We start from the raw sequence: 12243 nt of genomic DNA, 5'->3' as shown, positions 1-12243 counted from the left end.
TTTGCTGGCGGGTCATCTTAGGCAAATATGCTCAAAACATTTTGAGAACTGGATTTCAGAGATGCTGAATTCAATGTCTTGGATCATCCTTCCCTAATTTTGTATAATGTAGAGCACAAGCATACGATATGTTCCTGGTTCTCAGTTCTAGTTTACAGAGCAGTAAAGCAGGAGTAAATTTTTATAGGTTCATAGCCAGTACATGCAGCTGAAATTTATATCCAGTTCCCCATCCAAATTAAGAGAGAGCACTGTTATGTGTATTTAATATCCACGTTTTAAAATATAATACTGGCTGCTCCCTACAATAGCTGTGCTAATGCTTTTATAAAGCAGATTGTCCTTATACACAGCTTTCTATCACTGCAAGACTTAAAGTTGAAATTATTTAGCAGAAATTCAGGCAGGTTCTCTTAAAAAAAACCTGAATTCCCTCTCAAAAAAAAGGGGAAAAAAAATCATGTAAACTGAAAGAAGAATAACAATTAATCCTACAGGTTCTAAGTTGTTCCTCTCCTTTACTCACCCTGAAATAGTAAACCTATGAGCTTGAGCTCCTGAACAACTGCATGTCTGTAGAGGTCTCAGTAAAGTAAGCTTTAGAATCATATGGTCAACTGAAAAAGAAGTGAGTTTATTGTACATATTTAATGGTAGTCAGATGCTTAAAGACTCTGTCATTAATCTGGAGGCAATTGGAAGAAAAAAAAGAAACAAAGAACCCCCCATCAAAGCAAACCAAAAGACACCCTCACAAATGATAGTGCTACTTTGTGCTCCTCCTGTTTGTACACATCCTCATAAACAAAATGAAAAAAATAAGAGTGAAGTGATCATGGTCACCCATCACCATTAAAAAAAAACCACAAAAAACTAAAGAATAACTGTGGAACTGACATCAGACACCCCTAATTTATAAGGGGGAAGCAGCATGGAAAACCTGAAGATCATTCAGCTGCTTGAGCAGCAATCAGAAAGCACGCTGTATTTTTGGCAAACACCAAAGATGAGTTGTGGTAAAAGCAGAAGACATTAAATTCAAGTGCAAAGGGAGGGATGTGTGTAAAATCAGCTCGACGTAACATTTCCTTTGCCAAAAATTAACGGTGATTAACATCTGTGTCAGGCTGAATGACTTCCACCAGACAGACAGCAACTACAGACACTAATGACAAAGGTTCCATTTGGAAAGAAAGATGTTTTAACTATGCTGTAAATTTCTAAAAGACAGACTTTGACCTGAATTTATCATCTGCCAGGATAGCAACCTTGTCTCCTGGAAGACATTTTCCACCACTCTGCTTTTTGGTTAGTCCTGGATGTAAGTTCATCTTACAGCTTTTTTAGCACAAGTCTGATTTTCCTATCTATCTTCAGCAATTTCCTTTGCATCATAAAGCAAAGAACTTTTTACTCCTAGAAGAGATTTAATGACCAGTTTGAGTTGGGAAACAAAGTTTACTGTCAACATTTGAACATCCCTACTTTTACATTACAGAATCACAGAATGGCCCAAGCTGGAAAGGTCCTCAAGGATCATGAACATCCAACCCCCCTGCCACAGGCAGGGCCAACCAACCTCCCCATTTAATACTAGACCAGGCTGCTCAGGGCCCCATCCAACCTGGCCTTGAACACTGCCAGGGACGGGGCATCCACAACCTCTCTGGGCAGCCTGTTCCAGCAACTCACCACCCTCACATTAAAGAACCTCCCCCTAACACCCAACCTAAATCTTACCTCCTTTAACTTAAAACCATTACCCCTTGCCCTGCTGTTATCTACCTTTTCAAAGAGTAAACTCCCCTCCTGTTTATAGGCTCCTTCATTACATTTTGCTATTCTAAGCCACCATTATTTTTATTTCTTATATTCCATCCACAGTTTGCTTTAAGAATGTATTACAGACCAACTGACTGAGGCACTGTGTATGGGAGTAAAGCTGTCAGAACTCAGGTGCCAACAACAGTCAGAATACTATAAACAAATGTTAAAGAATACTCCAGTGTCTATGCAAATACATCACTGCAGAACAATCAGGTCCAAGGAATGCCTTGATCTTTCCAGTGGAGAAGTTTCTAGTGGAGGAGAGGGGGATTAAGAAAAATAAATAAATCAGAAAGAAAAAAGAGAGAAAAAAAGGATTTTCTTCATCAGTGTTTCTTCTTCCATTGCTATTTACAAAAGCTTTCAAATCAGTGGGATGAAACCTCTCAGGAGCATTTTGGAGACGGGTACCCATAGAAAGTGACTATTATACATCAGCTTGGAAGGCAGTTAATATGAAAAACAGGAATGCAGCTCCAACCAATATTTTTTTAGAGAGCTAGCAGCAAACTGTCAGATGCATGTGTGACCTCAAAACAACCTTTTGCCAGATGCCTCTTTAACCTCTTACAATTACATCAATTTCTACAGAGATTGGTACGTTTTACTGTTTTCCTCCTTTGGTTATGCAACCTAAAATGCTTCATTCCGTGCATTTTTTTATCTACCTTAAAGCTCCAAAAGAACAATCGCTAATACACAGTCAAATGCTTAAATATCCCCTCCCACCCCCCACCCCCGAAATAAAACTGCTGTAAAAGTTGAACAAAACAAGTCTTTAGCATTTTGGGACCAAGACAGCACGTAGCCTAACCATCATTTAAAATAAATAAAGCACTGTTTTTAACGTCATTTTCAATAAATGTTTATCATTAAAAAGTAGGATAAATAAACCTACATTTAAATCAGTGGAAGCCAACACAATGATTCAAACATTGCCTGCACAGAAATATGTAAGAAAGGGAATTTGGGAAATTTAAGTCATTTACAGAAACACTTATTTTTTCAAATTCAACAAAATAAAAGACATATCATGAATGTGTTTTCCGGGGCTCAGGCCTTAGAAAGCATAAAGACAGAGATGTAATGAAATGAAAAATAGGTCACATATACTGAAGTGCTAAAACTTCTAACATCTGACTTGTGGTGAGATAACTTGTAAAATCTGGGGGTACATAATTAAGTAAGCGATTAAAAATACTCTGACAAAGGAAATCCACACTTTGATGAAGCAGTAAAAAAAAAAAAAAGGAAGATTCCCAGTACTGTACAAAACCTAGGAAAAATATATATATATTTCCTTTGAGAAATATACCTACTTACACAGCGAAACAATGAATTTCAGTTGTTCTGTAACCCAGTTCCTTTAATCTGTATAAGAGATGCTGACTGAGTTCACTCAACCAAATCACTGCTGGCTTTCAGAATACAATCAACACATGCTTTTCAACAGTATTAATATAGCATGAAGCTTGTGCTTCTAATTATTCATGTTTTTGCATTCTGTTTTTCCCCCTGCTGTAAAATATGCAAATTTACCTCTTTGTGTTATTTAGGTCCCACATGGGCCTCAACAGATCAGCTTGGAAGGAATTACAAGCCAACATCGAGATACATGCTGTCAACATTTCAAGCTTCATTATTTTTATTAGACTGGAATGCCATTATAAATTTGATATTAGGCTTTAAAAAGCTTTTTATACATCTGATGAAAACCTACAGTCTAATAAAACGGTGCACTGATAATTACTATTACTCGACTTTCTGTGTGTGTGGGCATATGAAGGAGACAGAGAAAAGCACTACAACTACCAGATATAAGAGAAATCACCATCTAGTGGTACTACTGAAAAATGCAGTTTGTTTTTGTTTAAAATTAGTACCCAAGAGGATTAGTTTGACTTCATTACTGAATGAAGGGTAGCCATTACCTCCTTATGCAACTAAAGATCAGTAACAGGAGAGGCCCGTTTCTTCTCTGTCTGAATTCTCCCCCTCCCTTTTCAGTCAACACTGACTGAAAAAACTCAGTACCCAGATGAGCTACTACCTCTTTTTTTCCAGTATAGAATCCAGAAAGTAGTGATTTGAGAAACAGGTCACTTAATACAATCAACACAGGCTCCTCAGCAGTGTTAATATAGCATGGCATACACCAAAACATTTACTTAGATTAGCATAGTCTAAAGCATATATTCTTTAGACTAAATATATATATATATGTATTAGATATAGATATCTGAAGATATATATATAAAATTTCCCCAAAATCTGTTTGTCACAAAGTTAGCATTAAATATTGTGAATTTCTTCAGTGTAGCAGCAAGTTATTTGAAAACACTGCAGCGTTCCAGTCTTCCTTACTAGCACCACTAAAAGCTCCTTCAATATTAATAACAAAACAGTGTAAAGATTCACAGGATTTGAGTCATAGAAAAAAAACAGCTGCAGTAACACTGAGATCTTACAGATCTCTTGGTGCACTTCCTCTTTGAGGTACACGCACGCAAGAGAAAAACCAACAAGCTATTTGAATTGCGCTAATAAAGCAGTAGGGATGTAGTCCTATGATTTAGAAGAGCCAGTATATTATATTTCATTTTTGTAACATTCTTAGTTCTGGAAGATTTAATACCTATGGATTTATCTCAGAAGCAAACATGTTAAAAGTTCTTCAAAATATACACAGAGACCTATATTACTGAGATTAACATGTATACAGTATTTTATTTTAAGATGTATTTATATGTCAGGAAACAATTAGGTGACCCTGACTTCATGACACAATTTATCCAGTTCTTCCACAACAAAAAGAGCCCCAAAGACTATCTGTATGTATGATGCGTTAATGAGAACACAGAAATGGAGGGTGGGGGGATTGGTACATGTACTGCTCTTTAGAAAAGCAGAGCAAGAACTAAAGACTGATTGGTGTTGATAATTTGACTTTTCATATCTTCATCATAGAAGACTTCCTGATTACGCCTATTAAGGCTGGGCTTGGTCACCACCACCAGACCTGTTCTCCTCTCCTTCCTCACGCAGTATAGGTCTGTGCCTCTGAGTTCTGACTTGCTTGCCAAACACACATGAAAACAGCACTGCTGCCTCAATTTTTCAATCACTAATTTTGGAAAGAGATAAGAACTACAGATCGCATGCATCTTCCTTCACTGATGGGAGATTTTTAGCTGTGTGCAAAACCAACACACTAGCATTAATGTGTCTTCTTCCACATAGCTATAAGAAACCAAATGGATGGTAGAAGGGAATTCATTTTGCAGATAAACTGTAATTTGATAATTTCTCGACAGGTCTCTTTGAGACTTTGAGTAGGATTCCTGAATACCCTCATTAATGGTGCATGGCATGAAAAACCTTGAAAAGGTTCCGCGACAGACATACTTCTCCTGCCTACAACAGTGAAACTCAGAAGCAAGCATTCTCTGAAGATGTATTTTTTTCTCTTCTTTTTTTTCCTCCATGAAAGAGAAGCAAAATGCTCTCTCCCTTCTCCACAGAGTATTGGTGAACAAGGTTTTGGTTATTTTGATGTGTTTTTTCCCTCCCTCACATGCTTCAAATTAAAGACTGGGTTTAAAAACCAACCTGAAACACAACATTTAGCTCTGACCCCCTTTTAAGACTGTTCACTCCCTAAGGCAGTATTCAGGCTTACAACCTGAAGATGCAGTCCTAAGAACAGCTGTCCTATACTTACTACTAAGATTTGCTAATGACTTCAGTACTGGTATTCCAGAATGCTTTACATCTCATTTTGAAAAGAGTCAATACCTCCCATCCAAGCATTAAAAATCAAACTAGGAGAATAACTATTCCTAGACAAAACTTCTACATCTACTTAGGTGCCAACCTATAATTCTGCAGCTGCTTCTGACCAGCAGGACACTGATGTGCTCCACTGACAAGACTGGCAGCAGTTCTTCTGCCAAGTAAAAGTTTGGATGAAAAGACAATATTCTATCTCATCACAGCCTGCAAAAGTAACTGCTACCCAAGGAAAAAAAAAAAATAGTAAGTAGAAATAACAGAAGATTCAAGCATACTTGATAGTTCTTCGGTTCATGTTTAAGAAATTGCTTTAATATGGTTTTATAGGAATAAAGTTTAAATAGTTACAACATTTCAAGGAAAAGGAATGAAGCTAAATTAAATACAGAATCAGGGTGAACAGTTGTGGCAGATAAGCAGCCTTTACATGCAGAGCTCTCTGTTGCAGAATTGGAGACTTTGGTCTCCAAGCCTTTGGGGGATGATGGTGCTCCCCCCTTCAATCCTTCCACAGTGCAAGAGCTGGAATTATTTAATGTAGTCATCAAAACCAAGGTGAGTAGACAAGTTCATATGAAGAAAATCCAGGGGAAGACAACTGTTTAACATGACAACACAGTCACATATGCAAAAGTGGAGCTATTTTAACAATTGTGGATATTTGTTTTAAGAACATGAGTAAGTTATCCTAAGAATGAGCTCTAGTAGTCTCACATTGTTAGACTCTGATACTTCAGAGGCTTTCCTCACTTAAGAATGCTCAAATACCACTTACATAGATTCCTATAAGATTCTTGAAAAGAACTCAGTTAATCAGAGCAACAGAAATTGAATACTGATGATGACAGTTTTACAAGGAGAAAAATACAAATTTTCAGAAGAGGAAAAAGGATCAGTTACAGCAATAAATTCTGTTTCTCCTGTGTGCCTGAGCCATCCTATAGAACCATGACAGAACTTACTTAAAGGTGCAGATTTAGCCTGACCACAGGCAAGTACACTTCAGATTAAGTTTTGAATAACAGACTTGGAAAATCCTAAACTGCTTAGTTTTCAGCAAACTAATCAGAAGTCACATTCTGAATCAGAACATCTGCATCCACTGTGTGACTAGCAATACGCAGGCACATCTCGCCTTCTAGCATAAAAAGACTTCAGGGGATTACATTAGAAGAAGGGAAACTAACAACTGTAATAAGATATTCTCTCTGCAACTAACCATAAAGTTAGAAGCCGCAACTCTGAGGTTTCTTGTTCTGAAAAGAAATAACGTTTCATTGTTTAAAACATGAGGGGAAAATAAGAAATTGTATTTTCCATGATCTTGAAGAAGTCTGTCCCTATTCAAAAAAGAATGGGGAGAAATAAAGCTTTAGCTGTTCAGCCTGTGTTCCAGTCGGCTTACTTGAGGAAAAGCAAAAATTCTGAGTTATTTTTGTCATGGCTTCTTTTAACTCTTTTCTCTTGGTCTAAGCATCTCAAAGACCTTTCTACATTTCAAAGATGACAAGAATTATGACATACAGAAGCATCACTTACCCACAATAACAAATCCATCTGCTTCTCTCTCTTGCACTGTAATTTTCTTTGAATCTTGACCTTTTCGGAAGAAGCTAAACATAGTCTCTTCTTCTCTTCTTCTAGCTTGTTATCTAAAATGAAGATAATTTATGTTAAATAAATATAAAATAGAAGAATTTAGCATAAAAAATCCATACAACCCCAAACATCAAATACATGATATTACATATAGATCTTTATTACCAGATTTGAAATATCAGGCACATAAAACAGAGTTCCACGTTGGTATAGCAATTGACTTCAATAGGTAAAAAGTATAATTTACAAAGGGGTTTTTTATGAAGTTAAGATTGGAATAAATCCATTTAAAAAACAAACAAATAAATTATCTTTCTAATGGAAAATGAAAGAAGAAAACTCTCTTCATCATTTATTAAGCGCCTTTCCATATTCTTTTGTGGATCTGAATTGTTACACAAGTTTTCCCACCAGAGTTAAATCTCAAAGTTTTAAACCCCAAAGCCCAAAACATGATCCTACAGGAAAAGCAGTTTCATAATGCAGCAGTATTTGAGTGAAGCAAATTACACCATATTAAGTATCTGTGCATCAGGTACAAAGGCACTAATAAAAAATAAATACATATGCAATCATAGCATAGCATTCATTTTCATTTTTCCAGTTCATAAGTCTTACATACAGCTTAATGCTTGGGAATATTCCCTTATACCACAATACAATCAATTAGCTTTTTCATAACAATAAACTATTCTATGATAAGAACCTTCTGAACAGACTGCAACTATGACTTAACATCAGCTGGAACAAAACAGGTAAAGCATAATATTAATGGGATAAGAGTGTCAGCTGTAAATGATTGTGCTCAGTATCTCTCTCAGGAAAGAAAGATTTGAAGCAATTTTAGCAGCTTAAAGAGGACAAACTCATGTGGAGAAGCCTGACAAACATTAGCCAAAAGAAAGCCAGATGGGCCAGCTATGAAGCAGACCATGTATTTGGATAAACCAAAAAACATCCTACACAAATTATCTAATTATTCTGAACTCTGAAGATGTAGAATGAAGGAAGGGCCATTCCTTAAAATAAAGAGAACTAAAAGTTATAAGGAAAGCTTCATTAGCAAGCCCCACTCTAGCCAAAATTAACAATAGAACCACATGAAGAATGTATTTACAGGTTCAGCTTACTTAGAGACAACCAGTTTCTAATCCAAAAATCCATAAAGCAATGAATAAATCCTAATATATACAACCAGGAAGAGCCAAATCTAAAGAAAAGAGGTATACTCTAGTGATAATATTATTTTACACTAAGTAAAAAAGGAATCATTATGAGTGAAATATAGAAAACTACAAGGCTAGCCTTTATATTTAAAAATAACAATAAAAAGGATTAAATAATTCGCCCAAGTTCCTCCCTTCCCACCCAAGTATCTGTGATCCCATAAGCAAGACTCACTGTGCCCTGCCCGGTGACCTGCAGTAATTTACTTCACAACCAGCCCTGACTATTCACCGCGTATGAACTGCCTCCCACCCTGCCGTTACAAGCATATCAAATCCTTCCACAGAGCACAGCACACAGAGACCTTTATGAAGCGCAAGCGTTGGCTTTCAAGAATGGTGTATAAATAGAATGTGGTGAAAACCAGCAATGATTCAAAGCGTGGAGTGATACCTCCGAATGAAACGCAGAGCAGCCCAAAGGCTGGCCAGCTTCTACTGGCTTATGCTGATGCAGTGGAATTTCTATCAGTCAAATAAACCACACTGATGCATGCAAGAACACACCGAGCCAACCAGCCTCAGGTACGCAGTCATACAAAAAGAATGAATGTTACTTATGTGCACTTTATTCTTTTGCACACATTTCCTTACCTTAGTGCGTGAAATACTGGTATTCCAGTCCTATGGAGATTACACAGCAGTAACCCCCTAATTGCCTCTTTTATTCCTTACCTTCCCCCCACACCCACGCTCAACACATGGCGCCAGCAGCATATTCCATTTTTTAGCCCATAGGGAATAAGTCTTCTCCTGCTACCAATTAAGGTTGTCAGTCCCATAGCTCAAGCAGTAAAAACCTGTGCTGCTATGCTCAAGAGTCAGGTTTCCGCTCCAGTGATGTATGAAGGAGAGGCAGTCGTGGAACAGTTTAAAATGCAATTTTACCTTCTTCCCAAGCATACAACAACAAGAAGTGAAATCAACTCGATGTATAAAATCTCACGGGTAGCTTTGGTAGAATCTCCAATTGCAGGGAGCCACTCCAAGGTGCCAGAACTGCAGCTGCTCCAATCATTTCTTTTTCCTCACTGAGATCTGCAGATCTGCATTACTTTACAGTTTTCACCTCTTCCAAACAGTGACCTCCCTTCACTTTCACATGCACAAAGTAAAGCGTCTTACTAAGTGCATATGTAATATCCACACAAACAAGACAGGAGGCATTTCAATTCACAAAATCACAGAATGGCCTGGGTTGAAAAGGACCGCAATGATCATCCAGTTCCAACCCCCTGCTATGTGCAGGGTCATCAACCACCAGACCAGGCTGCCCAGAGCCACATCCAGCCTGGCCTTGAATGCCTCCAGGGATGGGGCATCCACAACCTCCTTGGGCAACCTGTTCCAGTGCGTCACCAACCTCTGTGTGGAAAAACTTCCTCCTATTGGAAGGCCACGCTGAGGTCTCCGCAGAGTCTTCTCTTCTCCAAGCTAAACGAGCCCAGTTCCCTCAGCCTTCCTTCACAGGAGAGGTGCTCCAGCTCTCTGACCATCTTAGTGGCCCTATCTTTGAAGAAGATAAGCAATAAGTACAATTTGATAGAGCCAACTTAGCTTTACAAGCACTTTCAAAGCCTGGATTTTAGCCCGTCACCGACAGAAATCAAGCTTTTTCTCAGTATCCTATTTTTTCTCTTGTAAACCTGTAGCGCCCTTGGGTCTGCCTCAACAACTTCCCTTTTTTCAGTATCTATCCTCAACACAATGATTAAATAAGAGCTGAAAAAAAAAGAGACAAAAAGCAGAGTCGCATAAAGTGTGGCATATATATAGGAAAAGGATGGGCAGCACCGCGATATCCGCAGTCTTTGCTCTCTTCTTTATCAGCTGTGGTACTTCAGAGGCGAACACAAATCTCTCCAGCAATATGAAATGCAGACGTTAGGTTTCCTGAATTACATGTTAAAAACAGAACAAAGAAACACAGAGCTGAATGAAAACACACGCGCTCTTGAAGATAAGAGCACAGTTTAAGCACTTGCAGAGTCAGGCTCAGTCTTACTACTTGTAGATAAGATGAGGCTTCATTTCACAAAAGCTGAGAACAACCAACTTTGGCACAAATTGAGTTTAAAGTTAAGTTTGATGTTGGGGAATTTGGATGCGTGGTCACATAAATTAGAGAGAAAAAAAAAAAACACGTGACATCTTTGCTTTTAAAAAGCTGTCAGCATGAAACCAGAGACAACACACCCACTATTCAGAGAGTGCCACATTCCTTGCAGTAATGCCTCCTATACAGCACACCACTTTCCTCTTTCCAGATGGGTTTAATTTTATTTCTATAGGAGACCTGAAAATTGAATTCACTGCCTAGAGATAAAAATCTCCCTTGGAAGGAATATACAATTCCCTTCTCCTTGTGTTTCCCCCTCAACACAAAAGGGGACGTATTTTTTCCTTTCTCCAGTTTCAGTTGTTGGTAGTTAAAAATAACGCTTTTGGCATCGCTTCAGTCATTAGTGGGTAATAAAGTGTGAGCTGTATCAATGCTGTGAGATTGGAAGAAGTATTTTGTCTTTATGTGAGGCTCAGAGAACATACATGGCACTGGGCAATGATGAGTTACAGAGCCGCACACAGGGGTTAATGTATTTCTGGTGCATTTTGTCAATCTCCTTTGACAAGAGGTATGGGAGACCTTTGAGCCAAACCAATACATTACATCCAATAAGTTTCCTGTATATATAAGGATTTTAACCTATTTAGCGCTATGTTTTTTAGCATTTTCCTGCATGTTCACAAGTAACATGGAAAGATAATTTAATGTTAAAAAAAAAATAAATGCTTGGGAACGCAGCAATAAAAACACCAGTACTTCAATAAATGATGAAATGAGGGCAGAAAAGACACAAAGGCTGATTTCAAAGAGAAGCAGAATAATTTGAAACCAGCTGTCTAAGCTGTAGGACCCGTGGAAAGAGAAAACTGGGCATCAGGGCAATTCTCTCAGCTATATCAGCATGTGCTGTGACTGATCACTACATTAGCAACAAGAAAATGAGCAGCGTTCACAGCCCCGTATGGCCCACTTATAACATGAAACCAACTAATTCAGAGTGAAGAAAGTGCATGTCAAAAAGATTCCCCTGTGACATCAAAAGAATTGAAAAGCTTCTGGCCTAATAAAGGTTTGTGCAAAAATGGGAAGAAGGAAGAAAACCCGAGACAAATCATTTATTTACTGCCACTAACTCCAGTCACACTCTTCTAGTTTATGGATTTCATGGAGATAAGCGTCAAGAGAAACACAAATACAGAAATGGGATATACATTTCCTAACACGCTAATAAAGTCACTAGAATATATATACATATATTTATTGGCAAAGTTCTAATTGAGGACCTGAATTACTCAGTTCCGATGCAACCTCAGCTGCCCTCATAAAAAACACACAAAGACGTGGAACCACAGAACAACAACCATGATTAAGGAGACAAACAGAAAGGCAGGGGTGAACCAGGCCTGGCCAGGCTGCTGGTAACAATCAAAACACTGAAGAAACCAGCAGATAAAACAGAAAGCCAGGCTTTCACCAGATGCAATACCTAATTGCCTGAAATCACAGAATCACAGAATTGTAGGGGTTGGAAGGGACCTCTAGAGATCATCGAGTCCAACCCCCCTGCCAAAGCAGGCTCCCTACACCACATCACACAGGTAGGCATCCAGGCAGGTCTTAAATATCTCCATAGAAGGAGACTCCACCACCTCCCTGGGCAGCCTGTTCCAGTGCTCCGTCACCCTCACTGGAAAGAAGTTCTTCCACACATTTGTGCGGAACTTCCTATGCTGT

At 38.3% G+C, this 12243-nt stretch overlaps 1 protein-coding gene across 4 annotated transcripts in view; it reads right to left on the bottom strand.

Annotated features, from left to right (window-relative positions):
* The window catches only part of UMAD1 (UBAP1-MVB12-associated (UMA) domain containing 1), a 62481-nt gene that overhangs the window by 49475 nt on the left and 763 nt on the right, over positions 1-12243 (bottom strand). The window contains exons 1-2 of one of the 4 annotated variants that reach the window (XM_015853595.2): positions 9808-10193; positions 7159-7271 (exon numbers count right to left, since the gene is read on the bottom strand). In XM_015853595.2, the coding sequence (XP_015709081.1) occupies positions 7159-7240 (82 nt within the window). In that variant the 5' untranslated portion in view covers positions 7241-7271; positions 9808-10193. Of the gene's footprint in view, positions 1-7158; positions 7272-8619; positions 8932-9038; positions 9061-9807; positions 10194-12243 lie in introns of those variants that run through there. The other 3 variants (XM_032443158.1, XM_015853594.2, XM_015853593.1) reach the window with 3 other exon arrangements.

Source organism: Coturnix japonica, chromosome 2, assembly GCF_001577835.2.
Source record: "Coturnix japonica isolate 7356 chromosome 2, Coturnix japonica 2.1, whole genome shotgun sequence".
NCBI classification, from domain to species: Eukaryota; Metazoa; Chordata; class Aves; order Galliformes; family Phasianidae; genus Coturnix; species Coturnix japonica.
The sequence above is the reverse complement of the archived record's forward strand: the minus strand, read 5'-3'. Positions and strand labels throughout refer to the sequence as shown.